We start from the raw sequence: 21,857 nt of genomic DNA on the forward strand, positions 1-21,857 counted from the left end.
GTCCAAAGTTTAAAGGTGACATTTGTGAAATTGCAGCTGGATTTCCTAGCACTTGATTCTAGCTCCTGCAAATCAAAGACTTAATTGAAAGACAAAGCTAACAATATGATCATCTTTCAGTTAAATAAAAATATGACTTCTGAACCTTATCTGTTGAAGAGCTGACATAGAAGTTTGGAGATGGTTGTTTAACCAGACGAAATGATAGAGAAAATATATTTTCCAACAAGATCATAAGGCTTGAATAGTGCAGGGAAACAAATGTAAAGCAAAGGGCTGTCCTCTGTTCCCTCTACCAGCTCTAATTCCCCCACCCCCAGTTTGTACACTCAGCCACTCACCTTTTAGGCAAGGGCTAGTGTCTTCCAAATTAGACTCAAACCCCAAATACCAAGACACTAGAAAGTGGCATCTTGGCATACTTTGAGATCAGGCGTTTTCTGCATTTCATGGTGTGGGGGGAGGAAGCAGCATACCAATGTAGTGAAATCTGGAAACAACAGCATATATACAGACACAAAAAAAAAGTTTGCATATTGCACAGAGCGCTTGAAGATCATAAATCTATGCATGAGAAAGATGTAGTGGAAATTTTGGGGGGGATTAGAGTTTATTTTTGTCATCTCTGTGAGACAGCTACTCATTCATCCAGATCACAGCTAAGAAAAAAGCTGGTCACAGAAATTAGCAGTTTCAGCTCAGCAGCGAAGTCGCCAGCCTGTGAAGGCAGAGAGAAATTGACTAATTAGCAATGCGCACTAAAACTTGACGGTTCTTTATAGAGAGAGAGAAGAGAGAGGGAGAGAGAGGGAGAGGGAGGGAGGGGGGGCTCGCTTTTTCCCCTTCTTTCTTCCAAAGATGTTTGAAATCGCAGTCATTTACGCTCGACAATTTTTACAATAGCCTTGAGCCATAATTTTGCGAGTCTCTCCAGCATCCATCCCCCTGTATGGTCTCTCTCTACTGGCCAAGCACGACCGTTTCTCTCCCCAACCGTGGATTTCCTATTACTCTCGTTACGACTCACTGAGCCCCAGGCCCAAGGATAATGATGTGTTGTTTCTTGGTAGCATAATTTGTCACACGTACATTTTTTCTTCTTCTTCTCTTGCAGAAAGCTCTGCTCCCTCTCTCTCTCTCCCTCTCTCTCCCTCTCTCTCCCTCTCTCTTTCTCTCTTTTCTCCCTCTCCTACATTTTCTTGCTGTTGCTAATTCATGGTGATCAAATGATGTTCGACAAAATAAATTGTAAAGAGTGACTGCCTGGAGTTGGGAACCAGAAGGTGTTTTCCCCCTCCCAAGGAGAGAGCAAACCTTTAAAAAGGAAGGACAATTGATTTTTGGGGGGGAGCTTAAGTGAGCCTTGACTTTGCAGCTGGTTGAAAGCAGGTAAGTTTCTGGCCTTGTGTCTGCCTTGCGTGTATTTTGTTCTGTCTTTTGGGTTGTTGGCGGGGGAAGGGATGGGGAGGGAGTCTTTGGGGGGGGGCGGTTAGTTGCCTGGCAAACGCTCATAAAGAATAAAACTCCTATTGCAAGAAATAAGCAGATAAGGGGGAAAGGCAAAGGAGGAGAACAAGAAGGAAGGGGAACAGGAAAGGATGGGGGGCGGGAGCGAGACAACGAAGCGGGGAAAGCGAGAGAGAGGTATGACCGGGTCCACTTAAAGGGAGAGACTCTGGGAGATGTTTCAGGAAACCCAGATCTTTGGGGGCCGGTGGGGGAGGGGGTCCTGCCGGGGGAGGGAGCTCGAGGGAGGTTAGGGTCCACCTGGAACAGGATGGTAAAGTGAGTCGAGAGGAGCCCAGTGTGGTATAAATAGGAAACCGGCGATCCAGGACTGGCGCCAGGCAGGGCAGAGTGAGCCGCAGTGGAAGGGGCAGGTCCGGCGGGATCCCTTGGAGCCGAGCGGCGGCGGCGGCGGCGGCGGCGGTGGCTCTCCCGGGCGGGCGGGCGCGCGGGCGGGATGTGGGCAGAGGGTCCCTTTCTGCTCGGCCCTGGAAGGTGCAATTACAGGTTAAGGACCTGGCGTATCGATTTCGCCTTGCCTCTCCCCCATCCTGCCGTCCTCCGCCTAGATGCGGGCGGTTCAGACTTTTTTTTACAGAAGTAGTTCCAGGGCCAGGGGAATGGGGGTGCCCGAGTGGGGGGTCGCTGGGGGTTTTACCGAGGGGCTCGTGGGGAAGCTGAGGCTTCACGCGGAGATGCTGGGTGGGATGCAGAGACCCTGCACGGAACCTACCCCCCCACCATTGGACAGCCCCCACCCCCTCCCCCAACACCTGCCAGTTAACTTGAACTTCTCACAGTTACTGGAGTTAAAGCCACTGTTCCTGATGTCTTGGAGACAGAACCTTTCACGTGAATCCCTCCGGGCCTCTGGGGTCCTGCTCTAAATCCACCCCAGTGGCCCCACTTCCTCCCTCCTCGTCTCCCCGGTGCCGCCCCGCGAGAGAAGGGGAGATACACGTCTGAACTTCCGCGCTTTGAAATGCGGGGGGCGGGAGAGAGGGGGTCGGGGGTGGGGGGCCGAAAGGATTCTCCTGCCAGGTTTAAAGGCGTCTCTGGAAAATTAGCAAAACTGAGTGGTGACGGGGAAGCCAACAGTTTGCGAAGCAGGCAAGCAGGCAGGGCCGGGGTGAGGGAAATGAGCTAGAATTGATAAGGACAGCTCCCGCCTCTGCCGAGTCCACTGAGCTGGTCCTCACCGCGCTCCACTGCACTTTCCCGGGAGAAGAAAGGGCTTTATCTGTTACCTCAGACTATTAGCCTAGGAGTTTCTCGGGGCAGCACGGATAATCGAAGGGGTTCCCAGCTTTTGGAGAGCTAAGACTCGCCCACCCGCACGCTTGTCGGGTCCCCTTTCCTACCCCCCAAACTGGACCAACTGCGAAAAGCAAAGCTGCAGGCACAAGTTGACCTGGAACCTCTGCCGACGGTCGCCTCTGCGCTCTCCGGGAACCCCCGGTTCCCCACTCCCTGGTCTTTCCCTTTCTCAGGCCCGGCATGGACACAAGCCCACGAGGTGTCTCGGCCTCCGCCGCCACTTTGCCGTCGCTGCTGCCACCCCTGTCGCTGCCAAGAGCCGAGCCAGGGTGGTTTTAGGAAAGTGAGGGACGAAGTGTGTGGGCGGTGGCGAGAGGAGTAGCAGGGAGCTGAACCGGCGCCCCGACCCCAGACAGGGCCCTTTTGGTGGCGCTCACGGATTCAGCGCCTTCAGACCTTACTCCTAGGGTCGGGGTCCTGGGGCGCGCTGGGCAGGAGCCAAGCTGAACACTGATTGTTGTTCTTCGCCCTCCCCTCCCCTCCACACCCGTCCCCACCCCGACCACACCCCACCCCCTCCACTACCCTTCACCCCTCCCTCCCATCCCCCACCCCTGTCTGCCAGGTTGGAGGAGGGTTTAAAGCCAGGTGCGCCGAGTCAGCTCGCCATGTCCAGATCCGGGGACAGGACCTCCACCTTCGACCCCAGCCACAGCGACAACCTGCTGCACGGCCTCAACCTGCTGTGGAGGAAGCAGCTGTTTTGCGACGTGACCCTGACGGCCCAGGGCCAGCAGTTCCACTGCCACAAGGCCGTGCTGGCCTCCTGCTCGCAGTACTTCCGATCGCTCTTCTCCAGCCACCCCCCTCTCGGGGGAGGGGTCGGAGGCCAGGACGGCCTGGGGGCCCCCAAGGACCAGCAGCAGCAGCAGCCGCAGCAGCAGCCGCCACAGCAGCAGCAGCCGCCGCCGCAGGAGGAGCCCGGAACTCCTTCCTCCTCCCCCGACGACAAGCTGCTGACCAGTCCTCGGGCCATCAACAACCTAGTGCTGCAGGGCTGCTCGTCCATCGGGCTGCGCCTGGTGCTCGAGTACCTCTACACGGCCAACGTGACCCTCTCCCTGGACACGGTGGAGGAGGTGCTGTCGGTCAGCAAGATCTTGCACATCCCCCAGGTCACCAAGCTCTGCGTGCAGTTCCTCAACGACCAGATCTCGGTACAGAACTACAAGCAGGTGTGCAAGATCGCTGCGCTGCACGGCCTGGAGGAGACCAAGAAGCTGGCCAACAAGTACCTGGTGGAGGATGTACTGCTGCTCAACTTCGAGGAGATGCGCGCCCTGCTGGACTCGCTGCCGCCCCCCGTGGAGTCGGAGCTGGCGCTCTTCCAGATGTCCGTGCTGTGGCTGGAGCACGACCGCGAGACCCGCATGCAGTACGCGCCCGACCTCATGAAGCGCCTCCGCTTCGCGCTCATCCCGGCCCCGGAGCTGGTGGAGCGGGTGCAGTCAGTGGATTTCATGCGCACCGACCCGGTCTGCCAGAAGCTGCTGCTGGACGCCATGAACTACCACCTGATGCCCTTCAGGCAGCACTGCAGGCAGAGCCTGGCCAGCAGGTAGGAGACAACAAAGAGGAGGGCGGGGGGGGGGGGGGGGGAGCAGGAAAGGCCTGAGGGAGGGGAGGGGGGCAGAGAGGAGTGGGGAGAGGGGTGGGTTGCGCGGGAGGCTCTGGCGAGCTGAAAACAAATGCAAACAAACAATTCAGACTGTGTGGGGAAAGTTGATTTCGGAGTCTCCGAAAGGTCAACAGGAAAGTGGCCTAACAGCATCCCCGAGCGCTGGACAGCCCACGTTCCCAACATCCCCAGAGAGAGAAATGCGGGATTTGGGGGCTGAAACTGACAGGCAGGTGGGGCCAAAGGCCGGGGCAGTTCCCAGTGCCGCTCGGGGACCCTCTCTAAGCAGTCCTCCCTCCAAATCTCAAAATGAGCTTCCTCGAGGAAGAGGATTCTGCAATGACAAGTCCCACCCCACTCCACCTCTTTCCTGCCGTGGCTGAGCAGGAACGCCCTGGCGACGCTCCACGAGGAGAGCTTTCATTCTTTCTGTCAGACACTCAAGGTCTGTTGTTGTTGTGTTGTTGTTGTTGTTGTTGTTGTGTTTAGTGACTGAGTCTACTGCTCCCTTTGAAGTTAGAGCTCCCAACCCTTTTGTCTATTAGGGCCACTATCGGAAATTCTGGCATCACAGATCCAGGCAAACTTTCTGTCTTGTGGAAAGCCTTTCTTTTTCACTTTTAAAGGGGAGCAAAGCAAGAGGTTTCAGGGTGTCAGAGTGAATCATGCCTAGCAGCTCCCAGCTCTAAGGGGAGCTCTGCTGAAAACTGGGAGGAGGGGAGTCTTCTGCCTCTCCAGTTAGGTCCTTGCGCCGGCTCTGAAGTCACAAAGAAGTTGGGGACTTGCTGTCGCTCTCTGGAATGTGTCTATGTGTGCTGCAAATAGGGTTTCATGTCAGAGGGGAGAGGGAAATGATGACTTTTTAAAATGTGACAGTTTTTTGTTTGTTTTTTTTTTTAGCTTTGGAATCGACAGTCCTGTTTTATTGGCTCCAATCTTAAAACCCCTTTTAATGAGCCCTAGCAGAGCGTTTCTTTCTCTTTTTAAAAAGAGAAGCAGTATCTTCTCAGTGTCTCATGATAAAACATCACGATTTCAGATGCCAGGCCACCACAGCCTAATCCACTGGAGCGTTACATGGTTTAAAAATCCATCATGGCATTTTCCCATTCAAAAGGATTTCTAAGGTGGGGAAGGGGGGCTATTTCATGCACCTCTGTGGAATTAAATATTTATTTTTTAGTCATGATGTTTCTACAAGACCCAGGTAGAAATGTAAGAAAAGGAAGATATTCTGTACAGCACTGGTGTTCAGGTGAGGCCCACAGAGTTATGGGAAACCTTAGACTTAGAAACCTTCTAAGTTGATTTTCTACTCTTATGTGAGAGATGAGTTAATGAATTGTGTCCATAAATGACAGTAGGACAATAGCATAAGCAAGAATTCAATCCCTTGTGTGCTTGAATAGTGAGCACAGGAGTCCAGGTGTGAAGAAGAACATGGAATGTACTTTTATTTTGTAAGAGTTTTTCATTTGCCTAAAGATCGAAACTTAGTGTAGTGGGCAAACGTCACCACGCCAGTGGGCACTGGTGATTAATATTCTGTTCTTAACTTTTATCACTTTCAAATAACTTACAAGTTTATTTAACTTAGCATATATTATACATATTCAGGAATATATATACATATTCAGGAACCCAAACAACACAGTTATAGTCCTGAACATACATTTATTTGTATTTTTAAAAACATGTAAAATCTAGTAGAAACTCAGAAACCCAGAGGGATAATAAGATTAAGGCTTAACTTGTTTTAAGAGTGATTTTGGGATACGAGCATTACAAATTTGATCTCATAAAGAATTTCTGAAGCCCTCAATGTACTTGTACTTAATAAGTATTTTCTAGGGCTCAGTATTATAACACAATATTAGAATGCAACATTAGAATGCAAAATCCATTTTCCACCTTCGTCTGGATTCAGCATACCAGCTGGGGCCTGCTGGTTCTGTCCTGGTGGATGGCTGAGATACCAGGCTGCCTGGCTCGGTGATGACACCTTCCAGCTTCACTGGGCCATATCATTTGAAGGATATGTAGTGGCGTCTGACCACTAAATGCTTACAAGTGTCATGGATGCTGCAGGAATCTGATACTTCTGCGGTAGGAAGAAACCTGTATTTTTCTTTAAAAGCAGAAGATACACGGAAGAAAACAGTTCGTGTGAACCTGTTGTTGATCTCAAAGTAATATAATTTAGCTTTTGTTTTATTATTGGTAGCTGTGGCATTTTAATTTGGGGGGGACTAGTTACATTACTCCAATTTTAATTTGCAGAAAAAATGTAAGACTAACCATCAAGATCTTAACTTTATTGTAGACAAAAATGCTGGAAGTTGTAACCAATAGTATCATGTTGGTCCATTTATTACAGCATCAGCAGAATATAAAAGTGTTCTCTCAGACTTACATGTAGTTTAACAGAAGGATTAATGTGCTAAACAATTGCTTATGCAAATGCACCACTTTTATTGAAGACAACTGAATGGAGAGTCATTGTATATATTACTTTTTATCCACCTATAGTGTTAAAGTCTAAACACGAAAGGAGTCCTCAAATTTAGGCAAGGAGTTGAAAAATTAAAATTGATTAATCTGTTGGAAAAAGTACAAAATATAAGGAAATAGAATCACTTCAAAAAGAATTTATTTGTTTAAGAATACATGTTCATCTGTAGAAAGTAGGGCTTTAATGTAATAACAATATTTTAAATATTTTTGAAGATTATTAAGTAATTTTGAATTTTTATTACATCTAGAAAAATAAAGCAACCCAAGCCTGAAGACTTTATAAATACCCAAATTAATATTTAATTTTTGCTCTAGTTGCCTTAGTCTTTCTGAGTATGCCATTTATGCTTAGATTCATGTTTTATTTTAGCAAATTAAGTATAAGAAGAATAAATTAAAAATAAAAGACCGACTATCTTATATTCAAATATATGCACAACTAATTTAAGAGAAAAGGACTTAAGGAGACAAAAATTAAGACATCCGAAGTCTTATTTCTTATTTCTTTTTGATTTATTGCAAGAAATAAGTTCTTCAAAAGTTTCTGGAAGAGTCATTTTTAAAGGCTTCTAAAGCATGAAAATTTGATTTAGTAAGTGACATCACATGCAATGTTTAGTACATTAATAAGTAAATATCAGAAGACATACAGTCTGTTTCGCCTAAACAACCCCAGAAGTTTCTTTTTTATTTCTATTTTTAAAACTTTAGTGCACAATTTAGTAGTTGTTCAAATAAGTCAATTTGGCCTGGATTCATTAACTTCTTTTTTACATTTTCATTGCATCTCACATAACATAGCAGTTAAATAAATGCTTATTGAAAGTTGAAAGCATTGAGATTATAAAATAAGAAAGCTTCAGTGTTGCACTTCACCAATATGCTCCTCGATTGCACATAACAAAAATCCACGGAAGCTTCTACAGGAACACACCTGTAATAGAAAAGCATTGGTGAAAATAATCACATTTTTTAAAACATTTAACCACCAGCTATTACAGTTCCATGTATAGTCCTATACTGAAGTGTAGTTTTCCAGAGATTATATTTTACAGAAGAAAGCAAGCTACCTTATAAAGATTTCACTCTCTAAAAGAGTCTATTTAAAGATTTCATATAAATTAATTTAAAAATCTACTTAAACATCAGGAGCACAATTAACTATTGGCTAAAATGACTTGTAATGATTAAAAAGCCATTTAATTTCCTAATACACAGTTTTGATTCCTGGCTTTGGTGCTTAGAAAGCGTTTCTTTAAATGTAGGACTGTATTTTCTATCAGTTCTCTTCCTAAGGCCTGAATAACAACCTTAGCAAAGCAAACTAATCTTGTATCCATGTATTCTCTAAATTGTTACTTCCCTTTATATCAATTTGATACCCTCAGATTAGAAGTTGTTAGGTAGTTAGATTTTTGTATCAGAAGTTACCCAACCATTCAGAATACAATTTGTTTATTATGTGAAACAGGACCATTGATTACAAAATTATATCACAGGTATGGGAGCCAAATAGTTATATCCTACAATCAAAAGGCAATTAGAGCAGATATTAATGTGTTGTATTGGCTTAGAGGATTTACTGACAAAAGTAGACATGTTCAAATTTTAATTCATATCTTATATTTTTTCCGTATTTATGAACATGTTGAGGTTCACTCATTACCTTAGCCAATTTCCAAGTGTCTCTATTTTCTTAACTTAAAAATGCAGTAAAAAATACATCACTTTATTTACAACAGCTACTTTATACCAGAGGATCTTCTAAGCATTTTACAAATATTAACTTATTTAATGGTCAAAACAGCCCTAATGGATGAATGCCAGCATTAGCCTCATTCCATAGATGGAAAAACTGGTACACAGAGAAGTTAAGCATGTTGCCTACAGTTGCACAGGTGCTTAGGGTTAGAACCAAAGTCTGAGCCTGGGCATTGTGGCTCTGGAGTTTGTGTTCTCATCCACAGTTTTCCTCTTCTTGCTATGAGCCTCTCTGTGCTAGGATATGATCTAGTGATCGTCCTTCGTATTATATATAGACTAAGGCTATCCTTTTGGAAAGAAACTTGTGAGGGTTAAATATTAATGTGTCTGACTTTAAAAGAAGTTAAGGAAGGGTATTTGTTCTAGGCCTGGAGTCAGAATTTTTTTCCTGTAAAAAATAGTAATTCTTTTTGGCTTTAGGAGTCACACAATCTTTGTTAAAACTATTCCAGTCTTCCCTTGTGGCACAAAAACAGGACAATACGTAAATGAATGGGCATGGCTGTGTTATAACAGGACATCACTTATGGGCACTGAAATTTTGTATAATTTCCACATGTCATGAAATATTCTTCTCCTTCTGATTTTTTTCCCCCACCGTTTGAAAACATAAAAACCATTCAGGGAGGAGGGCATGTACATAAACAGGAGGCATCCCAGATTTGTTCTGTGAGTCCTAGTTTGCCAACCCCTGTCCTAGGCACTTGGGATATATCAATGAGCAAAAGGGACACAAAATTTTGTCCTTATTCTAGTGGGAAGAACCCCATTGATCTTCCTGCCTGTGCTTGGAAAGAATAATTCTACCAAATCCATATTAGAATCTCAACTTTACATTATAAGGCTTAAGAATTTAAATAGCTATCTCAGGAAAGTAAAGAGTAATTAATTTAAAAAGTGAACGAGCTGCTCATTTTTTTCAAGTGTACTATAAAGAGAACCAACTAACACAGATTGGTCATTATTCAGAAGAGGTTTAAATATCACTTGTATGATATTTTAATGATTTCTACTAGGAAATTAGTCAGGTATATTTAATACATTGCTAAGATTGACAGACACATGTCCAGCAGACTAATCAAAACACATAAATGAACACATGAACAATTATTTTTCTAAATGCCATTCCATATCTCCAGGGTACGTGTTGTCAGGACTCCTAACTTCCAGGTGAGTTAGCTGGACTGAGTACATCTGTAGTACCTCCCTGCCTTCTCCAAAATGAGTAACCTCTGGAGGAACACTCCTGCTGTTGTAGGTTTGGTTTAGGTGTCCGTCTCCCTCAGTAGATCAGGTACCTGACCTTGATCTAGAAATGTGAGTTCAGTTTGAATTAATATTGCTCTTAAGTATAATTGAGGTGGACACTTAGGATTTGGTCAGTTAAGTGTGAATTGACAAAGCCAATGTTGAAATAAAAATGGAGGTTATTTTAAAGATGATCAACACACATACAGTGTTGTTTACCAACCACAATAGTAACTGTCACTGTTGAGTGACGTCTATGAGCTTGACATATTGCTTACTTACATATTCTAGTCCTTGTAACATTTCCCCCTTCTTTTTAAATATTAGAAAATTGAGGCTCAGGGAAGATAAATAATTTGTCTAATTATATAGATGGGATTGAGTTGGGAGTCTGTCGTCATCATCTGAAGAATACTCCCTGGTTGTGAGCGTATTTAATAGATATGGCTTATACAGAAAGCATACTCAAATCTACAACTTCCATAACTTTGTTTTACCACATCACAGAAGAAATTAAAAGTTACAACTTCCTAATGCTTCTTCAAACCCACCGGAACAAAAGAAGTGAGAGGAATATTTTGGAAACCCAAAATTCTTTGTTTGTCATTGGTCTACCATACTTAATTATTAGTTCTGAGATTAAGAGGCTATATAATAGGGTTGCTGAGATTTTTTTCGCTACAAAATTAACTTACTAAAAATATGTTGAGCCAATATATTTTAAATAAATCAATAAAAATAAGAACTCTTAATTTAACTATGGAAAAAATTGTGAAAATAAAACAAACAAACAAACAAAAAAGCCTAGAAGCTTGAATTTAAACCAAGAGATTTTTTTCCCCTAGATTTCTGTGCACTGGTGGAATATTAGAGTGGTATCAGCTTTGTTTATGGGAGGACAATAGAAAGCTCTTCATGTTGGTGAAACTTACAGGTGATAAATACAACAGGTAGAAGCTCAAATTATAAAAATACCTGTATACTCTCATAACATAAAATAAGTTTACTCTAATTGGAAATTTATTGTTTATATTTTGTTTCAAGAAAATCATTTTAACAATTGTTATGCCATAAATATTTATACCTTCTGTCATTCACTTAGAATTTCAGAAAATATATTCACTGTTATGTCCTTTCCATTAACTTCCAAGATAATTCATCATGCACGAATTACTAATGATGATTTCTTTTAAAAAAGAATACCCCACATACAACACTATTATGATATGGGCAGGAGAACGAGTTAACCAGAGGAAGAACCCTCAGTTGTAGCATAAAAGAAACAGTGAATATATCTATTTCACTGTGAATATTAAAACGGCCTATCTAGCCACAAATAATATTAATGGAAATACAGTTAGAACTGTTGGCAACATTAGAATTAAAGCAGAAAGTTACTAGAAAAAGCCTACAATCATGAGGAAATAAAAATAGTGAATGTTTATGATGCAAAGAGAGAAAATAAATCATAGGGAAGTGAAAAAAGGAGAAAAAGCAGCAATAAGGAAATACAAGGAAACATGGGAACTCAAAGAAATTATTAAAAATAAAACCATCTGAAAAAGAAAGAAAAAGAGGGCTAGCAGTACAGGAAGATGGGCAAGGAAATTTTAGAGTCTGGAGAGTAGGTGTTCAATTATCTGTTGTACAAAGAAGTACAAATTTAGAAGCATTTAAGTCAGTACATACCCAACTAATATAGTTTACAAGGTTATCAATGGTGTTCCATTGAAAAGAGAAAAGCTAGCCCTTAAAAGAAACAAAAAAGAGTGTTTCCCCAAGGAAAAGAAAAAGGCCAATCATGGTATCTTCACTCCTATAATTCAATTCAGTTCAGCAGTTACATATTTGTAATCTGAGTTAATTAAGATGTTTTATTAAAAACTCTGTCCTTAAGCTAGATAATGCAGGAGTTTCAGAAGTGTCAGAGTTCGAAGGGGGCAGTCTGCTGTTCCAATAGGAGGAGATGAAAATATAGCTGCATTCCTTGTAAAATCATCTTAATTTTCAATATAATTGGAACTGGCAGTGAACCTGAGAAGCAAGGCGGGCTCTTTTGAATTCATGCCTATGACCGCACCCTCCCCCCACAGTGGGCACTCCGGACAATGCGTTGCAGTATACAGCCACAAGAAGTCCTGCTGTGAGCTATCCCCCACGTTTGTACTGAACATAAACCTATCATCCACCAAGCCCTGAGCTAGGTTCTGAGACGCAGAGTTAAAAAGGACAGAACGCATTGCTGACTTTGTGTGGTTTACAGTGTAAGGAAAAAGAATAAAGAATTGCACAAATCAATCAGACTGGTAATACATGCTGCGGATTAGCAAACTTCTGTGAGATAAGTATCCCAGAGTCTTGCAACCTCCCTGGGGAGACCAAAGGAGAGTTTCTCTACAAAGCAGTCTTGAAAGATGAGCTATCCAGAGTGATGGGTCTGCAGGAAGGCCAGGCGGATGCCCAGGGAAAGCACGAGGTGCGGTAGAGCGTGCCTATGGGCACCAGGCAGAGAAGAGTTTGGTACCTTCCAGAAACTGAAGGAAAGTGTGTGTGGCCAGGGGTTGGGTGGGAAGGGTTGTTGAAATCAATCAGGAAGTTGTAGGCCCTGCTAAGGATTACCCACTACATGGCTGAATTCCACAGTGGAAAAATGAGCTTTTTTTTTTTTTTTTTAATTTGATCTGCGAAAATAAGCAATAGTATGGTAGAAACACTGCCTTTCAAATCATAAACCTAACTAGGTGTCCCAAATTCACTTTCGCTGAACCCCACATCAGTAAAATGGGTTAATAATTAGAGTTCTACTTGCCAGGATTTGGGTAAGGACAGGCTGAGACAGTGAAGAAAACCATATACATAGAAAATGGCTATTTAGAACTGACTTATTAATTTTCAAAGATACAATAAGTCAAGTTTACCTGAATACATTTTTGCCTATCAAGAAAACTCGAGTATATATGCGATTTCACTGGAGCACAGAATTAGCCAGAGAGTTTTCAGACCAGATGAACGAAGTTGAAGGAACCCGAAGGTGAACACAAGGGCATTAGAAGAAAGTGGGATAATAAGACTTTCTGACTGCTCTCAGTAATTTATATATAATTCTTCAAAGGGAAGATGATGGCCTTTTTAGATGTAAAAGCCTTCCGTTTCTTCCATTCGTAGAGGAGACCCCCCTCTTCTTTTTAATCTCAGGAACTCCGGCTTTGAGGCTTCCTTTTTTCGGGGTCCCCGAGCCCCTCACGTCCATACGTCAGGTCCTGGGGCTCCCAGTGCTCCTGTGAGCAGGATGGTAAATGACACCTGCGCAGGGACTCTCCGAGCTTCCCCACAGCTCAGCTGGGGCCACCGTATGGAGACTGGCTCACCGGAGGCTGCGGAGAAGTGAACTGAAGAATTACAGTCGGTTTCACTTCCCTGCCTTATGTGCCTTCAGGTGCCTCTGAAGATAGGCGAGGCGCGTGAAATGGAGAGGAGGAGGAAGCGAGACAGCACCCATGTTAGAGAAGAAAGAGTCCTTGTGAATGTGGGGGCCCTGAAGAAACACGTACGGCTGGGTGGCCGTACGTACATGTGTGCATGTATACATCCACAGACACAGTGCGTCATGCTCCGTGCCCACTTTGACTTTTCTGTACAGTGATTTCTGAGATGTGTTTTTAGCAGCCAAAGATCTGTTTTGTATGTGGGAATGGGAGCGGGACAGTCAACAGTTCCCAGTCTGGCACTGAGTAAGGAATTACTGCATTGGGAGGGTCAGTTTTTCACCCGCAAGAAAATAATGGCATTGGTAAATCCCACTTAGAACAAAGCAGCAGACCACTGTCTGGCCCGGATTTTTAGCCCCCCCCCCCCCCCCCGCCCTCGAAACTAACCGTATCAGACCATCCAGGGCCAATGGAAAGGATGAGAAGCAAGAATGTAAAATCTGTGCGTCTGAGACAGAAACTTTGAAGGAAAAACTTTAACGTTTTAATATGCACACGAGGACTTTCTCATATGTGTCAACAGGGGTTCATTGATGCTATGAAGGATCCTAGACAATATTGGTGTATTACATGAAGGCAGAAGTGTGTACCTCGTAGCAGAGACCAATTGGGTGGATTGGTTACTATGACAACTGGACCACTAGGGTCAGTGGCAATCCCTGTCATCAAATTTCCCTCCCTGTTTCAAGGTTTTCATAAGCATTCCCTCCAAAATGACATTTATAGGTAGGAACTACAGAGTAAAGCTAGGAAATATACACATATGAATAAGAGGTAATGGCATAAGGGGAGGTAACAGCAAAGCAGGTGTGTTATAATGCAAAAGTCTTAAACAGTTCTATGGCAGAGTAATTAAGACCTAAAGGTCACACTGATGTGGGTCAGATCCCGCCCTGCCCACTTACAAGCTGGCTTTCTTTGGGTGATTTACTTAACTTCATTTTCAGATTGCTTATCTACAAACTGTACATAATAATACCCACTTCATTCGGCCGTTGTGAATGTTGGAAGGATGTACATACAACACTTCACATAGTTCCTGGCTGTGAATACTATATAATGGGTAGCATTTATTTTTACGGGAATAGTTCTATTTATATCTAATAGGCTTTTCTGTTCCCTTATTAGGACTCCTAATTCCATACAATACGTTCTTTCTAGAGCTGGATTATCAGCATGAATCCCAAGTGCTGCTCCGATAGTGGTAATGTCTCCACTGAAAGTTTCCATTTTTTACACTTTTGAGAGGACGACATTGCTTAGGCAATGTTGCTTCCATCCTCTTGGTCTAGCCATGTCAGCAGTTGGAGTTAGAAAAATCATGGTGGGTTCACGTTGAATGGCTTTATTGAGATATAATTTATGTAATATACAATTCCTTTTACGGTGTAAAATCCAGTCATTTTAGTATATTCACAGCTGTACAGCCATCAGCACAATTAACTTTAAAACATTTTTATCACCCCCTTCCCAACCCCCCCCATCTGTTAGCAGTTAGACCCCATCCTGTCTTAGCTCATCCCCCCCAGCCCTAGGCAACCCCTCATCTACTTCCTGTCTCCAGAGACCCATAGTATTGTTTGTTCTGGGCATTTCAGATAAATCGGATCCTGCAATATGTGGTCTTTTTTCTGGCTTCTTTCATATAGCATCAGGCTTTCAAAGTCCATCCATGTTGAAGGAATGAAGTAATAGTACTTCATTCCTTCTTACAGCTAAATAGTTTTCCATCGTATAGATAGGCCACATTTTATTTATGCATGAACTGATGGACATTTAGGTTGTTTCCACTTTTCGCTATTATGAATAATGCTGTTATAAGCAATTTCTCTACAAGTTTGGGTATGGAATTAGGTTTCTGTTTCTTTCGGGGGATACACCTGGGAGTGGAAGTGCCGGGTCATAGGGTAATCAGTGGACAATGAACACATGTTTCACCTTTTGAGGAACTGTCAGATTGTTTTCCAAAGCAGCTGCCCCACTTTGCATTCTCACCAGCAGTGTATAAAGGTTCCACTTTCTCCACTTCCCCACCAACGCCTGTTGTCTGTTTTTTGACCACATCATGGCCATGATGTGCTAGTTCACTGTGGTTTGCATTTTACTAATGGCTAACGGGGTCTTTTCATGTGCTTATTGGCCACTTGTTTTGTTTGTTGGTTTTGTTTTGAAAAATACCTAGTCAAATCCTTTGGCCATCTCTTAAGTGGGTTATTGTCTTTTTCTTATTGAATTATGAGTCTTTGAAGGATTTTTAGTAGTGTTTCCTATGGCTCCTAGATCACAGCCAGGGCCCATCTTCTGCAGAAATTGGCTGTTGTAGCTGATAAAAATGAAAAGAAAATGCATGCAGATTGTACAGGGAAAACTCCAAGATACTTTTGAATGACATCTATGTCTATTACTAAAACTCTTCAGTGTTGGATGTGACAGACCATCCAGGGCAAATGGATGTGGTCAATATCTGTGGTTGATTTTGTTGTTGTTTTCTTCTCCATGTGATTATTCTGGCTTTATGTTGACTTAGGCATTATATTTCTCAACTGATAGTTGAGACTCAGCTTAGCAAAACTTTTATTTAAAAAAAATCAATGACTTAAATAATTTATTTAAATTTTCTTAGAGGTATATAAGACATTTCTATTCAAATTGTGTTTATACAATATTTATTTTAGGGAAAGGAGGTAAAATTCTTTGGTTGCCAAGAGTATGGAATGAGGTGACATTTTTTGGTGTCAAGACAATGATAACTCATATGGCCACTGCAGAAGAAGAAATATGTAAAAAGAAAACAAGACTGCAAAAACAGTTGCTCTCAATTGGAAGGGCCTGCAAAAGTGTTTTTTATAGGGATCAGCAGGGAACAGTACAGCCCAGGAATTTCAGTCATGGCTGGGTTTCAGCTAAAGGCTTCACAACACATATCACCAACGCAGTTTCTGCCACAGTAAAGCTAAATTTGACATGAGAATAACTTGCCCACTTTCATCCTCCTTTGCTACAGTCTCCTGGCATTTTTCCTCAGGGATTAAAAAAAAAAAAAATACCTGCTACTCTTGACAAGAAATTACCCTTATGACTCATAGTAGGTTACATAATATTATTTCACTAACTGTTCTTTTGAGTGTATGGATATGGAAGAACATTAAGCAAATCCCTTCCTGAACTTAATGTTTATGCTTTTGGATGGACAATTTCTAATCTGATTATGAATCTCTTTGAACAATCAGATGTTTGCTTTCTGTTAAGGTTTACAATCTCCCTTACATAACAAAGGCAAGGCCAGATCTACGACTCCATCATAGATCTGGGTGCAAAGTGGTAAAAATCTTAACGTGGATTTCTTTATCTAGATACAAAGTGTTATCAAAGGTATATGATAATTTTATAGTTTCTAGTATGCACTGCCAACAGATTCCAACACAGCAGGTAACCTCTCTAAATTAGTCATTGGTGTAATGTTTAAAAGGCAGGCATCTTCTTCCCTCTGTGGAAGTAGTTCTCACATAGAGAAGGTACTAATTCTAGACAGTCACTTCAGTATTTCTGGAAGCTAATTTCCACTGTCCCTCAGACATTCTTATATTCAAAACTCAGAAAGAGAGAAAGCAGACAAAACAAAACTGAAATATGTAAACATCACTCTAATATACTCAAAAAATTCAAGGTTTGTGATTTCTCCAGACATAGAAATCAGCAAACTAAACCAGCAGCAAGTAGTCTAAGTAAAACTCTATTCCTAGGAAGGGGCACCCCCTGTCCAGAGAGGAGCCCGTCAAGCCTTCCATCAGCCTAGTCAAACTGAGAGCCCAAGTTCCAGAAAACGATAGTCTTTTTGACCTAGAAAGAATAATTCTCTCAATTGGAAGGGGCTGCAAAAGTGTTTCTTGTATCAGAAAGATGTGTCTGAAAAATGCTTCACATTTTTTATGGAAGGAGACGGTAGAGTCTCAGAGCAAAAGAAACATTGAAAATTTGTGAAAGCACAAAGAAATTCATGTCTGTGGCTTTTATAGACACTAATTAGAGTCTGCCACAAAAGCGGATGTGAATCACTTCTCTCAATTAGCTGTGTCTGTGATTATCCTTCCTGGTAGCCCTTCCTCCACTGGAACATCATTATCCATTACACTTACTACATACGTACAGGATTCGAACACCAAGCAGAGGAGAAAATAAGGAGCCTCCCTCCCCACATTCCAAATTCTCTGTATAGAGTGTAGGTGGCAGGCTTACTATAAAGGAGAGTTATTCTGTGGTAAAATTAGGAAAACCCTTTCTCAAGGTAGTGAGGCATGTTTCACCATAGAGGGCTCCTTCTCAAGTGTCAGTTCTGGAAAGTGCGTGTGGGATTCATCAGTCTCCTTCTGCCCTGTGTTCCTTTTGGCTGGACAGTTGTAAGGAAAGCTGTATTCATCAGCTTAAGCTGCCATAGTAAAATAACACAGACTGGATGGCTTAAGTAACAGGAATTCGTTTCCTCAGTTCTGTGAGGCTGGAAGTCCAAGGTCAAGTTGCCAGCAGGGTTGGTTTCTGGCGATGCCTCTCTTCCTGGTTTACAGACAACAGCCTTCTGTGTCCTCACACGGCCCTTCCTCTGTATGCAGAGACAGAGATTTCTGGTGTCTCATTCTTTTCTGATAAGGACCCCAGTCCTATCGATGAGTGCCCCACCCTGATGACCTCATTTAACCTTAATTAACCTCCTAAAGACCCAATCTTCAAGTATAGTCACAGTGTGGGGGGGCGGGTTTAAGACTTCAACATAAGAATTTGGGGGAAACACGATTCAGTTTATAACAAGAGCTGATAATAGGATCCAGGAATTAGAAAACAGGTTAGGGAAGCTAACTGAATTGTTACTTTTCGACTAGCTCTATAGGGCAAAGTTATATAGGCAGCTGAGCAATGATCCACGTCAGCAATATATTAATAGCTATTCCAGTAATACAAAGCTCGAAGAGAAAAATGTCCTCTTTCCTAGGCCTCATAAAGTCTTGCCTAAATCGGTAGTTCTCTTAAGAATCAACAATAGAGATTTTTAATAAAATATATCTTCCCTTGCCCTACCTCAGAGATTCTAGATAAATTGATCTGGAATGTGGACCCAAGAACCTGCATATGTAGCCACATCCCAGATAGTCTTGCTACTACTGGTGGTTTGGGTCCACACTTTGAAAATCGTGAGATTAAAACAAAAAATTGCTTCTGCTTTCCAATCTGCTACATATTGGTAGAAGATGGGAAAACATGCTAACAGTAATTTACTGAAAGATAAGTTTGAGGGAAACATGTTGCAAAATTAAAAGAAATCTGATAAACTGACATGGGGGGGGGAATGAGTCACAGGGAAAGTTATTGGAATTACCAGACTCTAAGGGATTTATTTCCTGATTATGGAATTGTGTACATACCACAGTAGAGAATTTTCAGAATAATATAAGCCACACAGAAGAGTGTCCCCAGTTCAGCCTCGGAGAATGTGGTCAATTTCCCCAGCATAATTTGTTGTTGCCTGACAAAGATCTGATGATTGAAACCGATATTGTCATGGATTGGTTGATTGAGGGGGTCTGGGAGGCTTCCACACAGACAGACGCCCTTCCCAGGGGGGACGAACGCTGAGGAGCCTCTCAGCCTCCCAAAGCCCTGGAGTTAGGGTTTACTTAAGTATTAGCCCCTCCAGGGTTGGTGAAGCAGCAAAGAACAGAAAGAACGGGCTCCCCACAGGGAGGGAGAGGAAAAGAGGAGGAGAATCAGAGATTCCTGTTTCACCCAGAGCAGCAGGGTGTCCCTAAGCTGGATCCCAAAAGCCACACCTCATTGTCTCCACAGCACACACACCCCCGGCCTGCCTCAGTCCCTTGCTGCTTATCTGTCCAAAATTAAGGTAACCTTCTTCATTTATCTTAGCCCCAGGATGATTTCATAAGCTTGTTCTTCCCCTCAAATGCAATTCTGGGCCCTTTCAGAAGGTATCAGCTGCAACTCCCTTTGCTTGAATTGAAGATGGACACTAATTTATTGCCATGAATATTCCAAGAGCAGCCTGGAATGATATATTCAGTTACTAACTAACTTTTCTCACTGTCTTCCTGCATGGCCACTCCTGCAGTGACTCTCCAACTGGAAACAGCCTGCTTGGCAGGAGGCTGGCTCCGGTTCCTCAGAACGAGCTTTCTAGTTTCCCCACGAGAAATCTCTCCCTGGAGTTCAGAGTAATGGACAAAACCAGGCTCTAGATCAGGAGGTAGGATCTGGCCATGGTTCCCCTCAGCGTCATCCAGAATGGCTGGACTTTCTTTGGGATGCTGATTCTGTTAATAGATTGATTTTGACTGTTGTGTCCTAGACCCTCAGTGACAAGTCATGGTAGCGTAGTATGTGATATCCTGAACTTGAATGTTCAATGTTATTCTGTGATCTCGTGTCTTTCTGCACTTTTTCTTGTGCAGCAGGTATCAGTCTCCCCAGGTCAGGAAGTCACTCTTATCTTTTTGAAAAGCCGGCCAGATGGGCACTCGGAGAGAGAAAGGGAGAGAGAGAAGTCTCCATAATGAGATTAGTTCTCAGGGGGCAGCGTAGTCTAATAATTGAGCTTTATTAGGAGTTCAAAGACGGGCATTACTTATGAGTCCGTCACTAACGCTGGAGTGCTGCTTTATCTCCTTTTGTCACCAAGCTGCACAGAGCTTCAGTGGCTCCTTTGTGACAGGGTGCGGAGAACCACTTCTCTCTTGAACTAGGAGAAGAGCTTTTTCCTATCGCACAAACGTTGGTTGTCCCTGCCAGCCCGTTCGGTAGCAAGCATCTGTGCTAGTGAGCGGTGAGATCCCGTGTCCCACTTGCAGGCGTGAGGATTAGTCCAGGAGGTAATACTTGCCACTCAACTTCCTCACAGGGATGCGGGGAGGATTAATGAGATGCTATTTCCGTTGCAATTTATGCTCTTCAGAAGAAAGGCACTAAGTACTAGGTATTAGAATTAAGGATTATATAGGTAATCAAGCAAAGAAGATATTCAACTGCTTCTAGTTACTAAAGGAAGCTTTAATCTGGGTGGTGTGGAAGGAGGGGGGGAAAGGCAGTGAGTATAAACTTGGCCGGGAGCCATGGTCCCCCAGGAAGCAGAGGACCACGGATGGAGTGTGAAGTGCTCTGTACAGTATAAACATGGCCCTTTTGTGGCCCTGAAGGCTTTTGATCCAAAGGAGAGGCCTCCGTTTCTTGGATTCAGATGAAAGCTTTCTTGTCACATCGACCTCTCCCATCATGAGCCAGTCTACCGCTTTGGTCCCTGGAGAGAGTGGCAAAAGCAGCGGCAGACTGCCCCAGCCACATACAGGAAGACGCAGTCACATTTCCTAAGCGCCTGGAATTCGTACATACCAGGGAGAAATCACGGAAGACCCCGGCATGCTACAGGGGCTCAGGCAAGGAGTGAGGGGACGGGAAGATACTTAGAATTGTGGTGTGCAAAGGTGTGGTCCAGAAAGAGTGGACGTCCTCACGGCCGGACGTAAGCGATAGCAGAGGTGGAACGCAAGATGGTTTTCAGAGGTTCAGATCTTAAAGTCCAGGCTTCTTCCGCTTGTTATAGTGTGTCCTCAACTATGTTTGCCTTCCTCGGGTAGGATGGGAGACAATTTCAGATAGCACACAAAAAAAACATTTTTAAATTTATTGTAATAATTAAGTTAGGGATTAGATTCAGTTTGAGCATGTATTAGAAATAAACAATTAACCTGTGAAGTCCGTAAGTCATAAATATGATTGCTTAGAGCAGTAATTCTCAATATTGCCTGCACAGTGGAATCGCATGGAAGGCTTACAAGGAAACAAACAAAAAAGAGCAAAAAAACCCAGCGCTGGGCCCCCCTCTCAGTCATTAAACCAGAGTCTCTGAGAGCTTGTCCCATCCTAAATACTTTGTAAAAGCTTTCCCAAGGGATCCCAAAGAGCCTCACAGCACTGGGAACCACTAAGACAGAATGGGGTTCATTTTTTTAAGGGAGCAGTTTTAAACAAAATATTAAATAATATCATAGTGTGTGGTAAACTTTCTATCTTGGGTAGCTCCCATTGTGTGAGACAATAATAATCCTGAAGAGCAAAGAGAAAAACAGGGATAGCCAATAAAAATCATGAATGTGGTGGTGGGTTGACAGCGAGCCTGATTATTTGCACCTGCTCAAGGGGGCATAAAAGACAAAAGCATTGGGGTGGGGCAGAGTAAAGGTGGCAGGTTAGATTTGGTGTTTGTCAATAAGACTGTTGCCCAAAGTATTACCCTCTGACTCTGCTGCCTTACAGTTCAGAAACTACGGCTTCTCCTCTTCCACTTTTGCCTTCTGGTGTCCTCACCACCACACTCACTAACTGAACCTTAAAACAAATGAGCC

At 43.2% G+C, this 21,857-nt stretch overlaps 1 protein-coding gene across 2 annotated transcripts in view; it reads left to right on the plus strand.

Annotated features, from left to right (window-relative positions):
• Nucleotides 1-3,416: 3,416 nt before the first annotated feature.
• The window catches only part of KLHL14 (kelch like family member 14), a 97,492-nt gene continuing 79,051 nt past the window's right edge, over nucleotides 3,417-21,857 (plus strand). Inside the window, exon 1 of one of the 2 annotated variants that reach the window (XM_044243203.1) lies at nucleotides 3,417-4,381. In XM_044243203.1, the coding sequence (XP_044099138.1) occupies nucleotides 3,432-4,381 (950 nt within the window). In that variant the 5' untranslated portion in view covers nucleotides 3,417-3,431. The remainder of the gene's footprint in view (nucleotides 4,382-21,857) is intronic. The other variant, XM_044243204.1, reaches the window with a different exon arrangement.

This window comes from Neovison vison, chromosome 3 (genome assembly GCF_020171115.1).
Source record: "Neovison vison isolate M4711 chromosome 3, ASM_NN_V1, whole genome shotgun sequence".
NCBI lineage: Eukaryota > Metazoa > Chordata > Mammalia > Carnivora > Mustelidae > Neogale > Neogale vison.